At 41.9% G+C, this 26,193-nt stretch overlaps 1 protein-coding gene across 8 annotated transcripts in view; it reads left to right on the top strand.

The window, feature by feature from the left end:
* Nucleotides 1-26,193, top strand: part of TTC13 (tetratricopeptide repeat domain 13) — a 71,871-nt gene that overhangs the window by 6,645 nt on the left and 39,033 nt on the right. For 7 of the 8 annotated variants that reach the window (XR_010381831.1, XM_064487865.1, XM_064487864.1 and 4 more), the window contains exons 2-4: nt 9,881-9,975; nt 13,264-13,339; nt 16,994-17,064. Coding sequence is in view for 7 of the 8 variants with exons in the window: in XM_064487865.1 (XP_064343935.1) it covers nt 9,881-9,975; nt 13,264-13,339; nt 16,994-17,064 (242 nt within the window). In the remaining variant the exon portion in view is untranslated. The remainder of the gene's footprint in view (nt 1-9,880; nt 9,976-13,263; nt 13,340-16,993; nt 17,065-26,193) is intronic. The other variant, XM_064487861.1, reaches the window with a different exon arrangement.

Raw genomic sequence — 26,193 nt, 5'->3', positions numbered from 1 at the left:
GAGGAGATTTTTTTCCCATTATTACTTTTTCCTGTTACTACATTCTAAAAGAAAAGTACCACTTGGGACCATCGAGCAATGTAATATACAATGTCCTTGATTCTGAACCCACTTGGGTCCGCTCACCCGCAGCACAGCAAAGCCAATCTCCTGGTACTGGGTAGTGGTGGAGGAAAGTTCAGTGTTTATTTGCATGGCAACAAGCCAGGAGAACTGGTAACTTGTGCCCCCCAAACCCAAACTCCCCGATGGCTTTCAGGGAAGGGTGTTAAAGGCAGCATTTGTGGGGGAGAGGAGGGTACAGCTCAGTGGTAGGGTGCATGCTTAGCATACACAAGGTCCTGGGTTCAATCCCCAGTCCCTCCATTAAAAACAAATTTAAAAAAAAAGGCAACATTTGGGTTGAGGGTTGCAGCCTGTGGACTTTCTTCTGATTGGTTGGTGGGGAGGTAACAGAGTGATGTTCAGGAATCTTAATTATTGCCGTCTGGTTCCAGCCAGTCTGGGGTCTTGTGCATGTAGCATGTAGTCATGTAGGACAGCATGGAGTCACCATCCTCCACCTGGTGGGGGGGGGGGGTCTTAGTTTCTGCAGAGCAGCTCGAAGACACACATCAGATTGTCATGCAGATCCCTTAAAGAGGAGACTGCTTTCTCACTGAACTATTGTTGAAGCTGTTAGTACATTCTTGCTTGACTGCTTTTCCTTGGTTTTCTGCATTCCCTCACTTCCCTAATTAGTAGCTGCTTGAGTCTGCTTCTCAGAGCTCAGGCAAGTCCTAGGAAACTAAAGCCTCTTTCTACAAACGAGAAGTGGGAGACATGGAGGGGCTTGAGGGCTTTGCATCCCAGGGGGCCCCTCAGGGTCCTGCTTGGTTTCAGCTCCTCCTTTTCTTTGAAACTCCTCGACTCTGAGGGAGACGGGGCAGGTCAAGAAAGAGAACAGAGTTTTGTAACGTTGCAGCGGAACTCGGTTTTAAGGGGACTCGGCTTCATCCTCCACAGTGGTTGTCTTACAAATGCTGAAATTGATCGAAGCAAAGGCACTACAAGCCGATGTCGTGTAGCACCTGCTTGGCCTCCGGGTAGCACCTCCCACCACAAGAGTGCTGCCTGCTCTTCCTGGATACCCTCCACCTGGGACTAGAATTCTCAATAAATATCTGGCATCTGGATTCCAAGTTCTAGCCTCTCCGGAGGAAAAGCCCAGACAGCCTTGTTTTCAGGTGCACTTGGCCCACGGTCTTGTTATACCTAGAGGAGGTGGTCGAGTGATGAACACAGCCGAGCAGCTGCGGAATTCCTTATAAAATGTTTCCTTCTGGGACTGGCCGTGGGCTTTGCTGTTTGCAAGCTTTCAGTCTGTCTCCACTGGTGGGACAGGACTGTGACACCTCCTCTCCTCACCAGGAGGTAGGGCTCTCCTCCTATCTGATTGAGAAGGAAGCAGAGAACGTCCACGCTTTCCCACCATCCTCGCTGATGCCCGCCTGCAGCCACACTGATAGCTTTTACCTGCAGTCCTGTTGCCTTGGAGGACTCATGGCTTCTGCGAGACCAACTCCCTCCTGGTACCTGGAGTCATTCCCTCTTGTCTTCCGTCAGCACACACGTAGTTGTAATAGCTCCCTTCTCGGAAAAACAGGCAACTAAGACAGGACCACCGAGTCCTTCCAGCCACCACCTCGTCTCTCTTCTTCCTTTTATAGCAGAATTCCTCAAAGGAGAGGTTGACATGCACTGTCTCCGTGTCGCCGATTCTTCCTCAAACCTACTGCAGTCAGCTCCTGTCTCTCCATCAAAGATGCTTTTTTTTTTTTTGATGGAGGCACTGGAGATTGAACCCAGGACCTCATGCATGCTAAGCACACACTCCACCATTGAGCTGGACCCCACATCTGAAGATGTTCTTCTTAAAGTCAGCTGTGTGTAAGGTTTAGGAGGAGAGGAAAGAAGCTGGATGGCTTTGCTGTGCCTAAGTTGTTTATCACTAGGACCCGCGTGGGCAGAATGAGTGGTGACAAGTGTGCCGTGTACCTCTACTGATGTGACGTCCAAGGGCATGGCCTTCACAAGTCTCCACTCCGCTGTTCATCCTGTGACCTTAAACATGTCCATTAACGTTGCACATCACTCCCCATGTGTACAGCGAGCCCAGGGTGTGTTCTGCCCACCTCAGAGGACGAGGACCAAAAGAAACAATGTTTGTGCAAGTGTCTTGAAAGCTATAAAGTACTGTGAAGACCAAAATAAACTGAAGGAAAATAGGAAGAAGAAATTAACAGAAGACCCCAGCAATTTCAGTCTGGATGGGTATACTGACATTGAACAATCATTCTGTGAACTGTGGGCATCATGTCTATTTCTCGTAATTGCCTTATGAAGATACGTGGTGGTAGTTATTCCCGTTTTACAAATGAGGAGACTGAAGCTGAGAGAAATGAAAGGACTTGCCCAAAATCACACAGCCAGTTAGGCATCTGGTCTGAGTCAGTCTGGCTTCAGAGCCGGTGCTCTGAACCACTCCGTTACTTTGCCTGCAAATTAATTACATTTGCAGTCGGGGAAAGAGTAGATTTAAATATAGAAGATCTGGTTCTTTGCAAATACAGGTAAAATTTGGACAATTATCTAGCAAGGCTAATCAAGCAAAATGAGAAGAGAGGGTGAAAAGGGATAAATTGGGAGTTCGAGATTTGCAGATATTGACTACTACCTATAAAATAGATAAACAACAAGGTCCTACTGTACAGCACAGGGAACTGTATTCAATATCTTGTAGTAACTTAAAATGAAAAAGAATATGAAAAGGCACATATGTATGTATATGGATGGCTGAAACATGATGCTGCACACCAGAAATTGACACAACATTGTTAACCAAGTGTACGTCAATTAAAAAAAATAATAAAAAAGAAGAAAAATTCAGTGGGCCCTTGAACAGCCCAGGTTTGAACTGTGCGGGTCCACTTATTCATGGACTTTTTTATCAGTAACACGGCAATAGTACGTGATCTGTGGTTGGTTGAATCTTCAGTTGCAGAACCACAGATTCAGACGGCTAACGATGTTATATGCAGATTTTTCAACTGCACTGGGGGCTGGGGGATGGTGGTACTCCTAACGCCCGAGGTGTTCAGGGGTCGTCAACTGTATTTGCCTTTAGAAATCATTATAACTCTGTGTATAGCTGTATGACAAAGATGGCAGAACAAGTCAAGTAAATGGATAGTTCTTTAGAAAAAGGTGAATTACCAAGTGAATTCTCCCTCTGCCTCTTAAATATTGTGTCCCTACCAGGGTCAGCTCTTTTCTTCTCATGACACTTCCGAAGGCTTCCAAAGCTTTCTTAGAGATCCTAGCTGCATGCCCTGCTTACTCATCCACTGTGAGTTCATGCTTATCAAATTCCTCTGTCTGGCTCTTTCTCTGGAATTTCCTGACTACAGGCAAGACAGCTCCCAGTTTAGCATCTCACAAGCACTTGGCTTGAACCCAAAGTTAGTGCTTCCTTTCCCTGTAAAACCACTCTTCCTCTTTACTGTCCCATTGCCCTTAATGGTACCACTCCTTTAGCTGCACAAACTGGAAACTGTCTCTTTCCTCTTCCGAAGCCCCAATTTTTCACAAAGCCACGTCCTTTTTACTTTGTATGTCTTTAGACAATGACTCCTCCATTTCAACCCAGCAGCCTCCGCCAGCGTTGGGACTCCTCCCATGTTTAACTGGCCACGGCCTCCACTCAGCCTCCCTGCTCCAGTCTCTGCTTCTTCTCTCCTTGCACCACCATCAGCGGTCTCTTCCTGCTTTAGCTTTCCGTGGCATCTTGGCATTAAAGGAGAAAGGGAGAAAATGAACTGGATACTAAACTCGAGAAACAAGAAGAGGCAATAAGGGAAACTGGAGGGACTGAGTAGAACAATGCCAGAACAAATGCATTAGAATCAGAGCAACAGCAGAACTGATAACTAGATCCAAGAGCTGTTTCTTTAAAAAAGAATAAAATAGATAAATCTGATAAGGCTAACGAGTAAATAGGAGAGCAGGTGCAAACATATGTTATCAATGAGAGGGGTACTGCAGACCGTAGAGGCCATAAAAATTAAAGAGATAACTGTGTAGAAATCTCTGCTAATAAGGTTAAAAATACGAAGCAATAGAAAGATGTCCAGGAAGATGAGGTAGAAGAAAAGATGAGATTCTGTAATGTGTTTTGAGAATATTTCTGCGGTAATCACCGTTAAATTATTTGCATGACCTAAACAAGAAAGAAAACAGACTTTTCTTAGTTCTATGGAAATCTCTGCCACTTCAATATAGCTGGTTGGGTTATTATTGTAAAATAATTGAAGCCATAGTAAGTTAAATATTTTTAGGTAAAAGAACAAATTTAACCTCCTGTTCCAGACAACTGAAGTTACAACTGGAACAAACTATTTTTCTATCACAGACCTTACCAAACTAGCAAAAAACATGGATGCCAGAATCTAATACAGTTGCAGGAGTGGGCGGGGTATGGGGAAGAAAGCTATTAACATAGTTATAAAAATCCTAAGTAAAATACTAGTAAACTGAAGCCAGCTGGCAATTAAAAGAATAATCTGCCTTGATCAATTGGAGTTTATTCTAAAAGTACAAAGATGTTTCAACAGTTTAAAAAAATTAAATTGATCACCTTAATAGATCAAAGGAGAAAAATCATAATGATTGTCATAAAGAAATATCCAAAAATAACTTGATAAAGTTCAGCCAACTTTTCTGATTTAAAATTTTTGGTAAAACAAAGAATAGAAGAATTCTTTCTCTGTATTATAAAATAACGTCACTCTCAGTCCTTCCTGTATGTGGTAAAATTTATCAATCTGAAAGTAGCCACATAGAGCAGCTTCCCACTGGATGCTTATAAATGTTAAGTGAAAAAGTTTTATTGTCAAAAGTTGAGGAAACTCTGGGTCATTAAATGAAGTGTTAACGTTAGGAATAAGCAGGGGTGTCTTTTATCAGTGGTATTGTTGAGCACTTTGGGGGAGGTTTTATCCAGCACAATGAGATACTAAGTGAATATAAATATTAAAAAGGCCTTGATATAATTATGTGTAGCTGATACAATTATCATTTATAAATGGATACATTATATATATATATATAAGTGGAGACATTAATAGAGCTCTTAAGAGTTCAGTAATGTGGGCAGATAAAAAATATTCAGTTCTAGTCAGCTAAAAAGACAAGAGATATACAATGTGCTGTGTTTCTGCCTGGACCACTATCCCGTCCTGGCTGCCTCCCATGGACCTTCACCTGTTACATCCTTAACTTGGCTCAGATCTGCCTTCTCTCTCTGGCAGACAGCCAACCAACACTTCCGCTGCTTTGCTGGAGGGTGGCCTGGGGCAAATTACTTAGACTCGCTGCCTCATTTACCTCTTCTTTAAAACGGGGATTGGAAGGGTGCCTGGACTTGGTAACTGTATCAGTATTGGCTGATGTTGGCCACTCAGCCCTCCGAAGCTTTCCCCAAGCACTGTGCTTCTGAGTGTGCTGCTGTTCACAGCTCTTACTATTGCGTCCTTCCACTTCTTTATGTGACTGATTACTGTTGGCTTCCCCACTGAACTATAATCTCTATATACAAGAACAGGGGTCTTTTCTGGGTTTGAGGACCATGGAGACTGAGGCTGTGGCTGGAACAGAGTAGGTACTCAACAGATATGTACTGAACCGGTGGTTATCAACCAATTTTTTTTTTGATCACAACAAACTTGAATGTGTAAATCCTGTATAAAAATGATAAAATTCCCCATAGGTTAATTAAAAAAAACCTTGAATAAATAGATTAAAATTTGTAAAGAAGTCAAGTATTCTCCCCTTCATTAGTCTACAATGTTAGTACATTTCTAATAAATATCAGACAGGACTTTGTTTGTTTTGGAACTTTAACAAAATGACTGAAGTTTAGCTGAAGGAAGAATGTTTATCCAAATAACCAAAAAAAAAAATGATGAAGCTTTGCTTTTACATGAAAATGTATGCATTTATTGTAAGGCTAAGGTCATTGAAACAATGCAATTAACTGAAGGCAGAATAAACATCATTATAAGGGATTAGAAAGTCTAGGAAAAACAACAACAAAATGCAGGTTTACTGTAGAGAGTTGAAATTTTATTTTTAAAATATTAAAATGATATATAATCTTATCAAGTTAAATAATGAAGAAAATTTAATCATATAGGAGAGCATTTATATTGTTAAAGTCCAGCTTATGAAACAGTGTAGCCCATTCAGTTCTCACAACCTAATGGTAATAATAGTAGCAAACATTTTTTAGCTCCTGCTTTGTGTCAGAAACTGTACTGCACACTTTGCTTGTATTTCCGTATTTAAATCTCACAGCCACCCCTGTGATGTAGTTAATCTATTACTGACCCCGTTTTACAAATGAAGAAACTGGAGATTGGAGAAGCCACGCAGTGGCCAGGAGCGAGTAAACAGTGGCAGAGAACAGGAATTCAAACCCAGCAGCCTGATTTCAGAGCTGTCACTCTTAATTACAGACACCAAAGTGTTGGTGGTGGTTCCAAGTACGTGGTGGTATTCTCAATGACTTTCATTGGTGTTTTGTGATTTTTCTCCATCTTCTACAATGAACATGAACAACTGCTATAATTTTTTTAGAAGTAGGTGTCCTTTTAGACAGTGGACAGTCATCTGTCTGAGCCACTGCAGAAGGTGGGTATAAATCATCTCAAAGATTCCTTAAAAAAAGAAGTCTAGAATCAGACCCCAGTGACTCTAATGTATGATAAAGGTGGTGGCATTCAAATTGAGTTTTCCTAAGTGGTACTGGGATACCTGGCTGACCGTCTGGAAAGTTGATGATTAGAAATTCTTTTCTATATCTTAGGCCAGAATAGATCGGATATTTACAGATTAACAAAGGAGATAAGCAATTGACAGAAGAGACACAACTGGCCAATAAACCAAAAGTTTAATCTTACTAGTACTATTTCCGGATGGGAAAAGATAAAAAGAATGGTGGCACTCCCATGATGTCTGAACCCATCCACTTCCCTCGTGGGAATGAAATTAGTGTTACATCTTGAGGGGAATGTGGCAGTATATTTGGAAAGTCTTAAACTTACTTATATCCTTTGCCTCCGCAATTGTATTTGTTGTGCTTACTTAATTGCCTAATGGGGTAAATTTGCAAAAAGCATAGGCCAAGGATACTCACTGAAACAGTGTGTATAGTAAGAAAAAAAGAAAAGACATCCTAATTATCCAGTGGCAGGGCTATGGTTCAGTTCCATTGCAACGGAATGCCATGCAGCTATTTAAAGTTATATAGATGTTTGTTTATTGAAACTGGAAAGAATTCCACAAAGCAGAGGGATGGTTAGGAGAGAACACAGCCGTGTCTATGCAATGCTTAGTGTATGGCAGGTTCTCAAACGGTGCCTTTTTTAAAAGGAGGCAGAAACAGCTTATAATTTAATGTATATCCAGTTGCTGACCCACAGTTGTTACTGGTTCTTCTTATCAGACTAAGGCCTTCCTCTGGGTCCATGACTTCCCCGGGTCTGACTGCTCACATTCGAAACTCAGTTTTTATTTTCCAGCACCAACTCTCTCCCCTCACCGGGGTAGTCTGCTCACTGCCCTTTTGTGTTTGCGTGCCTTTGTGTTTTTGTGCACCACTCCTGCCCGGAATGCCCATTTGCTTTCTGTGCCCCAGTCTGGATCCATCCATCCTTTGAACCCTGCGGTGCCGGGGGAGACTTAACCTTCCGGCTTCAGTCCCTGCTCCCCACCAGGGCCGTGTGATACTTCGTGTCCAGCTCCCTGTCCTCAGGACACACACACGCGAGAATTTACCCCAGTTGGTTCACATGGTTCCTTCAACATACTTTGATACTCTCTAATGACTCCTGAATTAGCATACTTTAAAAAGTAATTTATTAAGACAAAATTCACGTGACATGAAGTTAACCACTTTTAAGTGAACAGTTCAGTGGCACTCAGTATATTCACTAAGTTAGTGCAATCACCCCAGAACATTTCCATCACTCCAGAGTAAACTCCTCGTCCATTAAGCAGTTTCTCTCCGTTCTGTCCTTCAACTGCCAGGGTCATTCTGTCTCTGTGGATTTGCCTACTCTGGATATCTCGTATAAATGGGATCATGCAGGATGTGACCTTTTCTGTCTAGCTTCTTTCACTTAGTTTTTGTTTTGGAGGTTCTTGCATGTTGTGATATGTATCAATATTTGATTTAAAAAATTTTTTTTTGATGAAGTATAGTCAGTTTATAATGTTGTGTCAATAACTGGTGTACATTCTAAGTGAAGGAAGCCAGTAAGAGAAAGAAAAATACCCTATGATATCACTCATATGTGGAATCTAAAAAAGAAAAAAGAAGACACTAATGAACTCATCTATAAAACAGAAACAGACTTACAGACATAGTAAACAATCTTATGGTTACCAGGGGGAAAGGGAGTGGGAAGGGATAAGTTTGGGAGTTTGAGATTTGCAAATGTTAACCACTATGTATAAAAATAGGTAAAAAACCAAATTTCTTCTCTATAGCATAGGACTATATTCAATATCTTGTAATAACCTTTAATGAAAAAGAATATGAGAAGGAATATATGTATGCATGTGCATGACTGAGACATTGTGCTGTACACCAGAAATTGACACATTGTAACTGACTGTACTTCAGTTAAAAAAAATTGATGTACAGCATCATGTTTCAGTGATACATATACAGACATATATTCTTTTTCATATTCTTTCATTATAGGTTACTACAAGATACTGAATATGGTTCCCTATGCTATACAGTAGGACCTTGATGTTTATCTATCTTGATGTTTGTATCTCAAATCTCAAACTCCCAGTTTATCCTTTCCCACCCCCACTCCCCCCTGGTAGCCATAAATTTGTTTACTGTGTCTGTGAGTCGATTCATTTTTAAGGCTAAATAACATTCCTCTGTGTGTATATACACACTTTTCTTACCCATTATCTGTTGATGGACATTTAGGCAGTTTCCACTTTTTGGTTATTGTAAATAGTGCTGCTGTGAACATGCGTGTACACGCACTTGCTTGAGTCCCTGTTTTCAGTTCTTTGGGCTACAAACCTTAGAGTGGAATAGCAGAATCGTGTGATAATTCTATGTTTACCTTTTTGAGGAACCACCCACCTGTTTTCTACAGTGGCCACACCATTTTACATCCTGTTAGCAATGTACAAGTGTTCAGTTTCTCTATGTCCTTGTCAACACTTGTGATTTCCCATTAAAAAAAATTATAACCATCCTAGCGGGTGTGACGTGGTACCTCATTGATTTTGACTTACATTCCCTAATTAATAAGGAAGTAGAACATTTTTTTATGCACTCAGTGGCTATTTGTGCATTTTCTTTGGAGAGTTGCCAGTTCAAGTCCTTTGCCCATTTTTAAACTGGGTTGTCTTTTTCTTGTTGATCTTTAGGAATTTTTATATATTCTGGATACTGGACTCTTAGCGCATACCTTTTAACATTAGGTCTTCCTGGCTTGACTTTCTTCCTACTTTCATGATTTTTTTTTTAACCTCCAGTAAATACTGCCAAATAGGAGATGTCTAACGAAAGAATCTTACCAACTGTGTTAATTGTTGTGAAGATGATCACTGATGGGTGTGCAAGATGCTTGGAAACTAGAAAACATTGCACAGTTGTTAAAGGTGGAAGGTGGGATTCCCCTCTTAGTGTTTTTTACACTTGTCCTTATTTTGGTTTTGTGGATTCTCAACATTTCTATTCATAGTTAAGCACCTAAGAGCCACAAATTGAAGGCGAGGAGGATAACAAGGACTGTTTGCTTTTCAGAGTCATCTTTTCTGAACTTCCATGACTCCGACTGCGAACCCAAAGGATCACCACCCTGTGACTCTTTGCTTTCCCTCAACACTGAAAAGATTCTGGTATGCACCTTCTGTCCATGACTTCTGTTACTGTGACCTGAAACTCAGTGATACTCATTCCAAAAGGCAGAGATCGCCTCTGTTTATCAACCAGGAGTTGAGTCCAGTTGGTTCTATGTATGTAGGATAAAGATAAGTCATCTCATGTCTAGACACGCTGAGTTATTATGACTTAGGAGTTGGATGGTTGGTCATTCTGGACCTAGGCCTCTTTATTTTTAAGTTCTGAGCAATAAAGGAGCTCATGGTTGAACCTTGTTTGTAGGAGCCTTATGGATGTGAAGGTATAGTACAATCTTATTTTTCCAGCCTTTGCCTGTGTTTTCTATCTGTGTTTCCAATCTGTACCAACTAAACTGTACAGGAGACCTCACCGTTGCAGGGATCGGTACCTGCCACTGTATCACATCTGTGTCTGCCAGGCCGTGTGAGCGTGTGGACCCCTCCAGCCCAGCTGCCTCGAGGCGCAAGGGGCTTCTTGTTCTCACCGAATTCTCTGAGACTGAGTTAAAGTCTTTCTTTGCCCGTGGCTAACATCTTCCTCCAACATCCACATAGATACTGTTTGCTTCTTTCGTTTAAAATTTCCCTTTAGGATACTCTTTCTTTTCCAGACAAAGCTCTGCCTTCTCCTGTAAGAACTACTGAATATTAGTAGTAATTGCAAACTAGAGAATGATCAACTGGTTTTACCTAACTCATTGCACAGCAGTCAGCTTGACACATGGAAACACTTTTGAGTTAGACTTGTCCCAAACCAGAGTGGCCTAGGTGGTGAAGTAGTGACTTGGCCGTCAGTGAAAACATTTAGGTCGACACTGGATAATTCCCACCTTGGATATGTGATTAGATTCTTAGAGTTATTAGGGACCTTCTTGCTGATAGTAATTCAAATATTTTCTGCTAGTTGCATTTCCAACTTAAGATGGCACTAACTAGTAACCTGTGGGAGAAAGCTTATCAATCTAGGCCCTTCATTTTCCCTAGGTTGAAAATATGGGAATTAAACTGTTCATTCATTCATTGTCCAGACATTTCTTTTGCACCTATTTTGTGCCAGGCATCATGCTAGGTAAGTACCCAGCCAGACTGTGGTGAGCCAGATAGCTTGGTCCCTGCACTTACAACTCCGACAGCCACTAGTCAAATAATGATACAGAGAAGCAAGCACAATTGTACAAATTGTATGAAGGAAAGACAAAGGGTCAACACAATCGCCCTTAAATTAGGAGAATCAGGCAGGGCAGCTTTCGGGAACTGATATGTCAGCAGGGACCTGGCAGGTGGGTTGGAGTTAGTCTGCTAGCAGCGTGGGGCTGAGCCCTTAAACTTCCTGGCCCACAGCGGCTCAGCTCTGTCCACAGAAGACAGCTATCAATGCAGTTTTAGAAACGGGAAAGATTCTTTTTGATCAAGAAGTTAATTTTTCCACATTATGCTTTCCCTGCCCACTTCTGTTATAGATTTTTATTTCTAATATAATCAAAACATTTAAATCAGATGTGCTCTTCAGTGTACTCTGGATGTTGCTTGGCAAATGATTTCTTCTTTCAATGGGATTTCATTTCTGTTCTCATCTTTTTGCACGGTGGCTTGGCAAATGGTAGCCTCTCGTTGAATACTGGATGAGTAATAAGACTTTTAAAGTATCAAAAGCATTGTTCGTAGACTCCTTTCCTTGGCTCTAAGCCATTTGTTAAACAGAAGGATGCTTTGCGTCTGTGTGTCTGCCTGTAAGCAGCAGACAGAGAGGAAGGACTTGTGTCTGGTCCCACCTGGGCGTGCGCACAGCACTGTGATGCCTTCCGGTGCTGTGCAGTGCGCTGCTTCCCCAAGAAGCCGGATGAGGTGCCCACGTGTGGAAGCTCCCAGCTGTAGGGCAAAGCGAGAAAGAGCTGACGAAATTTCTCCCTAGTCACCAAGGTTTTACTGGAAGAAATAAAGTGTAAACACTCCCAAAGCAGTGGAATCTTCAGGTCTTTCCCTTTGTTCGGGGTCCTGAATGGGACAAAGTCAGTACTGTGAATCTCTGCTGACGTGAGGTGCCCTTCTGACTTGTATCTTTTAACTTGTGTTTTAACCAGAGGTAGATTATTCTTGACCTGTTTTAAGGGCAAACCAAATACCACTCTGTATCTGAACATCAATCCAGATTTTAACAGTGCTGGGAATCTAAGCGGAAATACCTTGTTACCGTGTTACTTACATCAGGGAAGCCCAGGAGACCATGGCCAACGAGTACCAGTCACCAGCGAAACAGCACACGCATCAGTCAGAAGAGTCTCTGTGTAATAGTAATTTGGCCATCATATGTGCCTGTAGGCATTTGTACTATGGATTTAAAAAATAAAAAAAGAGGAATTCAGATAATTGGGATGTCGCTGGTTTCTAAGCCTATAGTTTTGCCAAAAGTGACATCTTCAGTTTTACTATCTTAGCTTTTCCTGTCTATGTGTGTGTACACGTTTTAATCACATCTCAGGTGAATCTGGTGTGAAGTTATCGTTTTAATACGTACCCTGTAGGCTAGGCAGATCATAGCGTCATGTTGACAGTCAAATCTTCTGGCAAAGTGACGGCTGTTTGTATTATCAGCTCCAAAACACAATAGAGCCGTCGTTTTGTACGGTGGACCCTTGCTGCCTGTCACATCGTTCCAGTTACTCAGCTGACTTACTTGCTTTGTTTTTCCCCAGTTTCCACTTCTGTTTTAGCTCTTCTGCCAAACATGCACGCATGTGTCTGCATCATCTTGTCTTGGGCGAAGCTACTGCATTAAGTAGGATATTTCTGTTCATCGCTTGCTGTGCGTTACTTGGTAGGATGTCTTGTTTCTTGGTCAGGTTTTGTTGGTCCTATTATGGCGTCATCTCTGTCCAACCTGTAGCTCTTATTTCTAAAAATATTTTTAAGAATGCAAGAAGCAACATTCTGTTGTCAAGCCACATTGGAGGACCAGTCACCAGCATGTGATCTTTGCAACATGATTGACGGCATTAAATAGTCTGTGGAGGGAGCCTTGAAGCAGCCAGGAAGCTTAGTCCCCATGAAAGTAAAATGATAGGTGTTCTTGGAAACCAAACCACCAATGATAAGGGGAGGATGCAAATCATTACAGCGCATCCTGTGACCTTGAAGAATGTGATGCTAGGACTTAATGCAAATATTTTCCTGGTTCCCTATACATCAAACGTAGCTTTGATTTTTTTTAAAAATACAGGTTTCACGATAACTTTTCTCTTCATCTGTGATAAGCTAAAATGTGCATTCGTTTGTTTTTTATTTCAGAGCCAGGCCAAGTCTATAGCCGAACAAAAGAGATTCCCATTTGCCACTGACAACGACAGCACAAATGAAGAGCTAGGTAAGACTTGGATTGGGGGCTCTTCCTGGGGTGTTTGCCTAGAGTTCATGATTAGCTGCAGAGCAGGTGGCAGGATGGTGAAGCGGGCAGAACTCAGGGACAGGCTCTGCCGACATGGGGGGTTTGATTTTAGGTATATTTGTTTATTTTAATGGTGGTACTGGGGGTTGGACTCAGGGCCTCATGCATGGTAGGCACACACTCTACCAGTGAGCTACACCCTCCCCCTTTGACATGAGTGGTTTGAGCTTGGATATGGCATTCAGCCCTCGTGAGGGTCTCTATTATATGTCACAAAATAAAAAGGTTTGGATGGAATCAGTAAGGTCTGTTCCAACTCTGTGTTTCTATGGAAATTAATAACTCTGGTAATGAGTTCTTATGAGCTGTTAGCATTCATTAAAAGGTGATTTATGTGCTGGCATCAGCTAGGAACAATCTAGAAGTGAAAGCAGAAGAGAATCACGCCTGCTTTAGTCTTCTGTGTAATGAAATAGCTAGGTTTCAGCTAATTTTACTCATGGAGCCAGTCAGTTATCACTGGGTCAGACCTGAAATGCATGTGAGTGTAGAAAGGTGAGTTCATTCAAGCTTGCAAATGGGTCATGCAGTTTGGCTTGTTCAAGGCGTGTCTTAAAACAGGCTGGTTTCTCTGGTGTCTGATATGCCTGGGGCATGTCTCCCTCACTGCCTGCTCAGCTCACGCTGGAAGGAGTGGAAACAAAACTGAACACAGGACGGAGCAGTGCAGTTGGACAGATTCCACATGGGTGTGCGCTCCTGTGCGGGGGCCCAGTGGCCCAGAGTGCCTGCAAAATTGTTTTCTATCTACTTGACATATAATCACTTTCTCCTCTCTGTGGCCAGACGCAGTTTATATTAAGAATGAGTGCTTTCTGGACTGGCTTCTTCATCTGGTAGTGCAGATAACTGAGAGTTGACTGTTTTGAAAATATTAATCTCTTTTTTGTGTATATTCTTTGATTAGGCTTTGAGAATTAATTATCCTTTCAGGCATCAGATTTGGTCTCTTCTGCAGCCCTTGGATTCCGTTCAGTCTTGTATTCATTTATTAACTAATGCATTAAGGGCCTGGTCTAGCTCTAAGAATAGTCCTAGTACCCTGGGGATAGGATGGGCCCTGAGCTGGCTTAAGACCTTTTGAATCTCAGTATTTCTTTTCCTGGAAAAATGACTTCTGTCAACAAACATGTCGTCAGGAGATAGTAAGGATTTCTGGCAGATTGCAGCTATCCTGGTTTTTTTTCTTTATGACTTTGAACTCCCACAACCAAATTTAGATCCTAGTAATTATATTTGTGCAAGATTTGGCTTTTTTTTTTTAATTTTAATTTTTTTTTGGGGGGGGTGGATAATTGGGTTTATTTATTTATTTTTTAATGGAGGGACTGGGGATCGAACCCAGGACCTCACGCATGCTAGGCATGCCCTCTACCACTGAGCTATACCTTCCCCCCGGCTTTATTTTTAAATGGGCACTTTTGGGTTTTTCTCCAAAAAATAGTTACTATTAGATAGAAAGATTTAAGACCTGCATTTGATCTCATTTGAGTGGAGTCCAGCAGCCTCGCCATGAGCAACAATGGAAACACGTTCCTAAGTACAATTTTTATCCCTTAAAGTGGTTTTTGTTTTTATGGGTCCCTTATTCATCTGTTCATTCCATTTACTGATTATGGGGAGAGAGATAGGAAATTCTAGAAATTTAGATCTGAAAGGAAGCTAAGAAAAATTTCTACAGGCTTGTGAAGCAAGACCCAGAGAGTAACGAGAGTGACTGAGGTCCTCACGACAACACAGCCGGCGAATGGCAGGCCAGCATCCCAGCCCAGATCTTGGCTCCCCAAAGTCTCATCATCTCGTCATCTTCCCGGATTCAAAAATGTTCAAGTTCCTGTTTCACTCCCTTCATCAAATCACCGAGGACTTCAGATCATTTTGCTGTCCGACCCAGGGCCCAACAGTCTCGGCGCTGCCTTGACTTTTCTCAGGGGAGCGTGTTGGTTAGAAGGGTGGGTCCCCGGGCCAGGCAGCCTGGCTCCCGTGTCTCGCTGCACATTGTCTTTGTGCAGTTGGTTTAGCTGCTTCCTTTCCTTGTTGTCAAATGGGAATAGCAACTGTACCTACGTGCAGTGCAGCGAGGGGGTACGTGAGTTACGCACAGTACGCGTAAGTGCTTAGGGCTGTGCCTGGCACGTACTCAGGGCACAGTGCCTGTCATTACTGTTGTTGTGGTGGCTGGTTTCACTACTAAAGCTCCCGACCCCACCCCACCCCCACAGAGAGGTCTCTGGCTACCTCATTATCTGCTGCAACTATCTAAACAGCATCCATTCCTATCATCCAGAATATGAGGTTGGCCTTAATTATCTTGTCAAAGAAATCAGGATAAAAGCAGTTCTCTTTTCACAGTAAAGAATGACCCCGAAAACTCTTGAGTTGTTAGGACGCTCAATATTTTTGAACTGTGCTTTTCTCAGGTTAGTTATAAAGATACTCTGAATCTCTTTGCATTTAATGTTTCTACTGAATGTAATGTTTTCGCTACTTTTAACTGTCCGGAAATTTAAATTCTGAATGATAGTAAGAGTTTTTGTTGTCTGTCTTCTTCTTTTTTTTTTTTTTTAAGGTTTTTTTTTTTCTTTTTTAATGGAGGTACTGGGGATTGAACCCAGGACATCATGCTTGCTAAGCACACACTCTACCACTGAGCTACACCCTTCCTCTTGTTTCCTATCTTCTTGAACACTTATTAAGCCCTAGAATTGGAGGATTGCAGTAAAGCTTTTTTTTGCAAAGAAATATGGTCAAAATAGTATTACATTGAGTTAGGAATACAATTTTTTTCAGGCATATTTGGGGATTTAGGGAGTTAGGGCAAATACCATAGATGGAAATATAATCTAGAATATTAAAATTTATTGTTTTTTGGACAGGTGAAAACCTTAGTCCAAATATTGCCATGTTTCAAGAGACTGTCATGGCTCTAATTTCAAAATACCACTTGAGTAAACAATTTGATTAAAACCTGTTTATTCATCTTTAGAATACTGGATTAGTGCTTTGGTTATATTTTGAATAGAAGAGGTAAGGAAAAGACTGCCACCGCGTTGCCGTGGTGTGAGTTATGTATGGTTAAGCATTATATTAGTATATATTAGTCTGAGCCTCTGTTTTTGTTCTTACTAGTTAACGGGCAGTAAATTCAGCACTCTGCAAAAATCGAGATGTGATGCTATTTGAGAATTTCTTGTAACTTTCACAGTAAAATCACATTGCTATATTATGTGGAGATTATTCAGGCTTATTACCAGCTCTCCTAGCTGGGAAGCATCATAAAGATTATTCGGTCTTTGAAAGTGAGGGATGAGCTTAGAAAAAGAGAATTCCTTCTTGCAGGCAGATGTTTTATAGATGGCTTTAATAATTTAAATCTAGCCAGAACTATAGAAGACTGATTAGCAAGTGCTGAGCAGCAGAAGAATTCAATTACATCTTATTAACTTCTAGGTTTTCTTTAACTGCTTCTAGTCCTTGGAGCTACCTTTTAAAGTTCGGAAAAGAATTTAGTTACCATTTCCAGTCTGGGTTCCTTTGTTCGTTCCTTCAATATTTTTGTATTTTGTTTTGTAGCTATAGCATATGTGTTGGTTGGCAGCGGCCTCTATGATGAAGCCATAAGACATTTTTCGACGATGCTTCAGGTAATTTTTCTTCTTAATTATATAATTTCAAGTTGATGGTCATGACAAAAAAAGCATGGACTTCTATAGCTAAGTTGCTGCCATAAGACATGGATTTGGAGATTTTACAAGAAAGCCAAGGAGATCAGCCCTGACTGAGCACTCTCCCAGTACAGGCCTTGTGACCTGCTCTCAGTTAATTTTGACCGCATTACTTTATCATGAAGGAGGTAGATGAGACTTAAGGAGGTCAAGCAGCTTGCTTGTCGTCTCCTGACCATCAGGTGGCAGAGATGGGATTCAAACACAAGTTTCAAAAAGGCAGACATTAGCCTCAGTTTATTTTCCTCCCCGCCACGGTGTCTCCCGAGAGACGTGGACCCTGGAAATCCATGGAATTCTGGGTGTTCACTCTATGCAGGGGTTGATCTGCATGGTTAAGTCCACTCGGGGATTTGTTTCTCACCTTAAAAAGTGTAGTTGTGAGACGCTCGATGATTATACTTGGGCCTCTGTAGATTGCCGGCTGCGTTAAAATCTGGTTAAGACAAAGTGCTTAAATATACGTGTCTAAGAGTTACAAAGGAGACCGGTGATGCGGCCTAACGTTGTTAGCCTTGTATCTCATGTCATTTACCTGTATTCTTTTTTTTTTTAAGGGCTCCACTTTCCTAGTTTTTTTAAAAATATATTTTTATTGAACTACAGTTCAGTTTACAATGTTGTGTCAGTTTCTGTTGTACAGCACAATGCTTCAGTCATATAGGAACATACATATATTTGTTTTCATATTCTTTTTAACTGTACGTTACTACAAGATATTGAATATAGTTCCCTGTGCTGTACAGTATGAACTTGTTTATCTATTTTATATGTAGTAGTTAGTATCTGCAAATCTCGAACTCCCAGTTTATCCCTCCCCTCCCCCTTCCCTCCCTGGTAACCATAAGTTTGTTTTCTGTGTCTGTGAGTCTGTTTCTGTTGTGTAAATAAGTTAGCTTGTCTTTTTTTTTTTAGATTCCACATATGAGCAATCTCATATGGTATTTTTCTTTTTCTTTCTGGCTTCCTTCACTTAGAATAACATTCTCCAGGGCATCCATATTATTGCAAATGGCATTAATTTATTATTTTTTATGGCTGAGTAGTATTCCATTGTATAAATATACCACAACTTCTTTATCCAGTCATCTGTTGATGCACATTTAGGTTGTTTCCACATCTTGGCTGTTGTAAATAGAGCTGCTATGAACATTGGGGTGCAATAGGCACATGAAAAAAATGCTCAATATCACTAACTATCAGAGAAATGCAAATCAAAACTACAGTGAGGTATCACCTCACACCAGTCAGAATGGCCATCACTCAAAAGTCCACAAATGACAAATGCTGGAGAGGCTGTGGAGAAAAGGGAACCCTCCTACACTGCTGGTGGGAATGCAGTTTGGTGCAGCCACTGTGGAAAACAGTATGGAGATTCCTCAAAAGACTAAAAATAGACTTACCATATGGTCCAGCAGTCCCACTCCTGGGCATATATCCAGAGGGAACCTTAATTCAAAAAGATGTTTACCTGTGTTCTTGAAGGCGCTTGACTGTTATCTGTTGCTGGCGGGTCTGTCCAGGAGAGCCCAGTGAAGGAGACGTGGGCTTGAGGGTTAGAGACACCCGAATTCTAACCCACTCTCTGGCTTCCTGGCAAGTTATTTAACCTCCTGGATTATGGGGATAACAACAACTACCCCCCAAAGTAGTCTCATTCAGTTTAAATGAAATATCTCAAAAAGTACTGTGCTAAGTGCCTGGCACGTAGTAAGCGCTCAGTTAATTCCAGCTCCTCAGAACACCATCCTGGCATTTTCACCTGTGCTAATAACCCAGTAAGAGCCAACAGATAGTTGACAGCCTGGTGAGCAGACAGTTTTAAAGTATTAATTTTGACATTTTTGCTCTACTTTTGTTGGCTTTTTTTAAACGTGGGATTAATTATGTTGATAATTCCTGTCTTCACTCTGAAAAAGTCCGTAAGATATTTTTAGTTATTACTTTAAGGTCCTTGGATCCCAGTGGCTGTGTGTTTGAGTGGTCGTATGCGGTAGTGATCTTCAGTGGAGTTTAAAGTACCATGGGCAGCTTATAAATAGTTTTAAAAATCGCCTTTCTGTTTAGCATTGCAATATTTGAAAAGGTAAGCGAGCACTTGTACACAGTTAACCCTTGATCCTGGTTTGAAAGAGAGGCTTTGATGCATCTATAGGAGCAAGTGTCAATTAATTTATGGGAACCAATCGAAGAAAACAGTATGAGCTTGCAGACATGTTATCAGTTCATTCAACTTTTGGGAAAATATGATTACCATTCTAGTTGAAGGCAATACAATGAATAATGTTAAAGAGAAAAACCTTAAGTAATAAAAATTTCCTAATTCTGCCACTCTTATCATTATTTAAATAAGTTTTCTGTTTATGACCTTTTTAAAGTATACATGTTTTATAATCTGAATAGATGTGCTATTTTGTATTAGCTTTTCACTGAACTTTATACTGTAAGTGTTTTTCAGTATTTATTCACAATCATAATTTTAATGACTATAATATCTCGGTTGTCCATTTATTGCTGTAAAAATGTATTTCCCTTGCAACTGCATTCAGAAAGTAGATCAGAATTTTCCCCTTTGTGCTGAGGAAAGATACTAACATATTGAAGTTCAATAGAGCCTTTTCGTCAGTCTGCTGTGGGGTGCTTTCAACTGGAAAACTGTCTGGGAAAATGTGTGGTTTATCAGATCGGACTGCTTTTCTGGTGATTCAGGCTGCTGATGGGGCAGGCGTGGAGGCTGGGGGAGCAGCGGGAAGGTCATATCTATGGGCCCCGGAAGACAGGGCTGGACGGTCATTCATAACACACCCTTCCCTGGGGACGCGATGCCCTGGGCTTCCGGCTGGTGCGAGGTCTCCCTTCCCACCTTTCCGTTACATGCTTCCCAGCCTTTCCCACATCATGACACGTGTGGAAAGTTGTGTTTGCATGGCACACTGGACGAAGCAGGAGCAAACTGAGGGGCATCCAGATAGAGCTTGGTGAAGACTTGTCATGGTTTCTTCATGTCACGTGACTATTATAACTACAAAATGCAATGATTTGCTATTACATGCTAAAATTCTTTTTAAAAAGTTTAATCAGAGACCTGGTCCTGCTCCCCTGGACAAAACTTTTCCATATGAGGCTTTCTGTTTGAAGCCAAAGTACGCAATTCCCATTTAAGAGCTTTTTGCTGATTTCTTCATATTCTTGAGAGCCAGTGTCATCAAGAAACTCCAGCTCGGTGGTAGCAAGTGTCCAAAGAATAGTTATTGCTACTTCTCCGATGGAGCAAAGCTCCTCTTACCATGACTCGGAATTTGCGTCCATCCGTCTCTTTATATTGTGTTTTTGAGTATGACCATCATTTTCAATATAACTGCTCTTCCTTTTCTTTTATTGGCAAATGCAGCGATACTGTGTCTTGCAGCTAATGAAATTGGTTTTTACCCCAGCAATACTTTTTCATGTCCAGTATTCAGAATAGTGGTAAAGCGTTTCTTCCACTACGCACGGGTGCCGAGTTAAGACTGAATTCAGCATCACTGTGTTTTTTTGAGTTCATTAACTCCTGACAAAATGTTTCTTTTGGACAGCCTGTGAATTTCAGCATGATGGCAGCAACACATGGAATCTGATTCCATTCATAGAAAGCTGAAGACAAGTGGGACCATGGGAGCTGGGCTTTTATTATATTCACCATTTTTTATAAGATCATTTAATGTGAAACTTGGATCTTTGCCTGAGGGCTGCTGACATTCCAAAATGACCTTTTGATGTAAAGCTTTTATACCTTCTTGTCTTAACTGCACCATCAGAAAACTAACTTAGGAGATATTTCCACAATCCTTGTTGTTTCAAAGTGTTCATTTGAATATTTATCCAAATATGGTTTGTTTGGCACATTTATAAAGGAAGACTGTATCCCTTGAGCATCAAGGCTTCCAGCTGAGCACAAGTTCAAGGCTTAATAGATCTGTCTGTCTTCACTGAAAACTCTTGAGTTTAAAAGCTAATTGGTTAGTGTTGTCTGTAAGTCAGCATCCTTGTGTCACTTCCACACGAGCCAGCGCCTCGATCATAGTGTTCTGGGAAGTGGGACCCCTTCCTGGTTTCTGTGGTGCTTTGATCCCCACGCAGGGCTGGGTGACGTACGTGCTGGACCACCAGTATGAGACAGTTGCCTTAGGCTGTTTATTAGTTGTGTGACCCTGAGCTCAATCTGATTCTGATCTGATTCTGGTGGAACTGAATTTGTGAAAGAATATTTTTTCTTTTTCACATTAGCAGACAAAATGCCAAACATTCCTCTTCACGTGATTTTCTTTGTGTAGATAGGTATGTGCACCCCCTACTTACAGAGAACTTAGTCCTCATTACGCTGCTGTGCAGTGACCTTTTGACTTATTTGTTTGTCTTTGATTCAGTGACTTTTGAGTTTTAACAAAAAGCCAATCCTGTGGTGGAAAAATAGATATTTGTAAATGTTAAAGTCACCTTATAGATAATATTATGAGGATGGTAAATCAGGTCTTTATAGATTTTAAAAAATTGTTTTTTTTTTTGAGAATTGAGACATCTAAGTGGACATGACTCCCGTAAGATGACTACATTATTATATCATGATTTTGCATTTGCATAAAGTAATACTGGAAGATTGAAATAAATTAGTTTAATTCATTTAAAGTTCTGAAAAGTTTATAAAATGTAAATATTATGAGACATGTATACTCAAAAACACTTTAAAACGGTATGCTGAGCCCAGTATGTTTTTAGAAATAAACATTGGTTTTTATTTGGAAAAATAATTCATTGTGGTATCTCATAAAGTTTTGACTTATTGTTAACATCTAAAGCCAATGATAAAATAATAAAGTTGTAGCAATCAAAAAAAGTGATAAAATCTGTTTAAATTTAGGAACCTGTAACACTACACTATAGCTCTGATAACAACCACAATGATTACGTATCCTTCTATCCTGAGACAAAAAATTCTGAAAAAGAAAATGTAGATTGAGCAACAGAGAAAACCTAAGTCCCATGTGCATCTGTAAAGTCTTTAGTTTTTCTCCATCTAATTTTACTTTCCAGAATTTTTTTCCCACAGCAGAGAGGGATGTTTAATTGTTGTGGTGATTATCATAGTGTAGTTAATATTACGGGCTCCTGAATTAAATAATAGACTTTATTACTTCTTTCAATTACTACAACTTTCCCATTTTTAAATGTTTTTAATAGGTTTATTTATTTATTTAATTTTTTGTGGGGGGCGGTAATTAGGTTTCTTTATTTATTATATTTTTAAAGACAGTCCTGGGGACTGAGCCCAGGCCCTCCCTCGTGCTAACCATGCGCTCTACCACTTGACCTGTCCGCTCCCCACCATTTTCTTTTTTAAATAACTTTTTCCGTTTTTGAGGGGAAAAGGTGTAATTAGGTTTACTTATTTATTTTTGTTTATTTATTTAATGAAGGACCTGGGGACTGAACCCAGGACCTTGTACATGCTAAGCACATGCTCTACCACTGAGCTGTCCCCTCTCTCTAACTGCATCATTTGATCTGTCTTTGCCAGAACTGAAAATAAGTCACTGCGACAGTCATGATCAGACCATGGGGAGCCGCGAGGGGAGGGCTAGGGGAGGGCCGCGTGAGGGCCCCTACCACTCCCTGCCAGAGGGGGCTGCGGGTAACATCCTTAGAGCCAAAACAGTGAACTGACTGCAGGAAGTTGTCCGTGTTCAGGTATTTCAACTGTTACAGACTTTTGAATGGCTGTTTTTTTTTTTAATGGTTTAAAATGTTTTATTGCCACAGAACATCACAGCTGCCATCATGGTGGCCCACCAGAATCCAGCCCCTGCAGCACACCTGCACAGCAATACCATCCTGAACCCTGCCTCTGGTCTTTTCCTCTCATCGGCTGCGTCCCCTTGTCCCTAACACATCCCCCTGCTTGCGGCCCCTTTGAGAAGGGCAGGCCAGGCAGGGCTGCTTTGACCTGACAGCCTTGAACGTTCGTGAAGACTTTCTTAGCTGCCTCATAAACGGCCAGTGTTTGTTGGTAAACAGTAACTGCAGGTATGGAGACTTACCGTGTGCCAGGCGCTGCGCTCGGGGCCACGAACACGGGAGGGCCTGTTGTCCTCCAGGGTTCCAGTGGGGAGACAGACATGCAAATGCAAACTAATGATGTAATAAGAAGAGAATGACTTTAATGGACGTCTGAACAGTGTCTTCAACGCAGAGGTTCCAGGTCACCTGCATACTGCCCCCTGCTCCCGCTGCATCCCCCTGCCATGACTGAAGAGGAATCCCCAGTCACCCCCGTCTTGCACAGTTCAGTGAATGGCACCCCCACCCCCCTCATTGTCTACAGGAGTCTGCATGCTCTGCACATCTGTGAGCCACTTCGCTGCATCACCAGCTCTGTCTGGTTGCCTCTTAAGTGTCTCCTGTGTCCATCTGCTTCTCCCAGCTCCATTCAAACCCCAGCTGAGCCACTTCCATCTGCCAGGTGACAGGGGGGGCCGTCATTCCCTGGCCTCCCTCCTCACACCCTCCACACCCGTGTGCGTGTGCACACTACACAAACGTGCACTTGAAACACACACATCCTTTGCTGTTGCTTTTAGGTTAAACATAAAAATCCTTAATAAGGTCCCGACCTGCCTCGCCAGCCTCATCTTAGAGATGCTATGTTCCCTGCTTCCCACAGAGGCAGTCTGCTCCCTCTGCCTGGACCAGCCGTTCTGGGATTCCGCCGCCCCCTGCAGGTCTTAGCCCAGGTGTCTCTTCCTCAGGGAATCCTTCCTAACCTTGCCTAAGTCTTTATGCATTTTCTAAAACACCACTGACCACTCTAGTACTTACTGAAGATGTGACCTTACATTTATATTTGTGGTTCACTGGCTGTGCTCCAAGAAGGCAAGACTGTTCTGCCTCCTGTGTGGGTTTTTGCTTACTGTGGTATTCCTGGCACACGGGACCAGACCTGGTCCTGAGCAAATATTTGTTGGATGAATGACTAACATCCACATGACATACAGTGGAACAGAGGAGAAGGAGCGTATTTATTTTCCAGGGGCATCTGGAAAGAACTAGAGAAGAGGCAGTGTTTGAGCTGAGACCCTGAGGACAGAAGGGCCTCCGTGGGCACAGAGGTGGCGGGTGGGGTGTTTCACGTAGACGAGGTAGCGTCTGCGAAGGCACCAAGCTCGGAGAGCATGCTGTGTCTAGAAAACTACTAAGTAATGCCGATTTCTAGAGTATGATTCGTGAGCGGGGGAGTGGAAGGAGGTGAGGCTGAAGGGTGAGGCAGGCAAATGACCAGTCTTTTCTGCAGAGGCGTTTAGATGTGACCTCACTGGTTTTCAAATGAGTTGAAATTGAAATGGAGTTTCAGGAGGGCCTGAAATTCATTGGGGAGTCAAGACTAGCATTTTTTTAAAAAGTGAAATATATCAGACTAGAAAATATCTGATGAGATTGTGCGTGGTAAGGCTAGGTGTGCCGTGGTGAAGCTTTTGTTTCTGGGGTGTGTGTGTGTGTGTGTGTGTGTGTGTTGTGTACGTATGTGTGAGTATGCTGGGTTACAGTGTAAAATGGATTTCTTACTATGGATTCGCGTATAGAAGGTCTGAATGTTGCTGTTGGAGGCGTTAAGGAGACTGGTTTCAGCCAGGGTGGGTGTCATGATCAGACGTACTGTTACGTAACTCGTAGTGTGGCCCGGGAGACTGGGTGGGAAGAGACAGGAACGCGGTCAAGGCCACTGCAGCAGGCATGTGAGGGAGGAAGGCTTCACATCCGACAGTGGCTGCTGGATCAGGAGGTGAAGCCGCCAGGACTTTGTGAGTAGACGTGTTGGTGGTGGAGATGAGGGTGACTCCCAGGGTGGCTGGTGTGGCCGTGTCACATGGGTAGTGTATTTTGAGATCCTACAAATCTGAAAGTGGGGTTTCCGTACCCCGGAGACTGTCCTCAGCCAGCATGAGCGCCGCAGGCTCCCTGTCCCCCGCCAGCCTGGCCTAGACGCTGCTCTGTTGACAGCATTGTCTCCTGGCAGGTGCTGTCACCAGGGAAAAGCTGTGAAGACATTCTCACTTCAGTTCCTCAGTGGGGAACCCTTTCCCTGCTCCTCCTCTCTCTCTGTACCTGTCTCCCTCTCCTTCCAAACTACTTCCTTCTGCCCTTTTAAAGCCAGGAAGGATATTGGAATGTTTAAAGCGTTACCTCTGGATGGCAGGATCTTTAATTTATCTTTTTTGTGTGTGCTTTCCTTCGTTTACTAAACTTTCTGTAATTTAGAATCAATTTTCTATTTATTTATTAAATACAGTATTTTACATTTATAGTGAAGTTTTCTGTCATTTTCTGTAATACATTTTACTTGAAGTACTTTTTTTTTCTTATTATGAATGTGTGCGTGTTGGTTTTAAACAATTAGAAAGAACGCATCCGTGTATTAAGCACAATAAGCTCATACCCAGTAACCCCGCTCCCCGGGGAAGATGACTCAGTGTTTCGGAGAGCTTTTTCCTGTGTACATCCTGACCACATAGTCATATCTCAGTATTAGTTTAGAGAAGTGACTGCCATCCCTCTGTCCCTCTGTAACTTGTCCTTTTTCTCATTTAGCAAAGAGCACGGACACCTTTCATGCCAGTTACATCTAAGATAGAAATCAGAAATCCAAAACTATAGGGGAGCCAGGGAAACAGTGCAAATGAGGGAAATGAATTAATGTCATGTTGGGGCCGTGGGCGGGCTTGTAAGCTGACACATACACACCCCTCATCTAAACAGGCAGCCAGTACTTAGCTCTAGATTTTTGGGTTTTTTTCTTTTTGGTCATGTCCTCCCATTCTCCTGCCCAGATATGGGTCTGTCATTGTTGGATTTTTTTCAGTATTATTTTTCCAAGAGAAGTTAGAAATCTGTAATTGTTTACTTGAATTTTTCCAACTTTCCATACACGGTGAGGTCTGTCTGCTGGTGGGGCTGCGGCCAGGGCTGCACCGGTTTGCCACTTGCTATCAAGTACCTCCTTCTGTTTAAAGTAGCCTT

The sequence above is a fragment of the Camelus dromedarius genome, chromosome 8 (genome assembly GCF_036321535.1).
Source record: "Camelus dromedarius isolate mCamDro1 chromosome 8, mCamDro1.pat, whole genome shotgun sequence".
NCBI classification, from domain to species: Eukaryota; Metazoa; Chordata; class Mammalia; order Artiodactyla; family Camelidae; genus Camelus; species Camelus dromedarius.
Note: the sequence above shows the minus strand (reverse complement) of the source record. Positions and strands in the feature narration are given on the sequence as shown.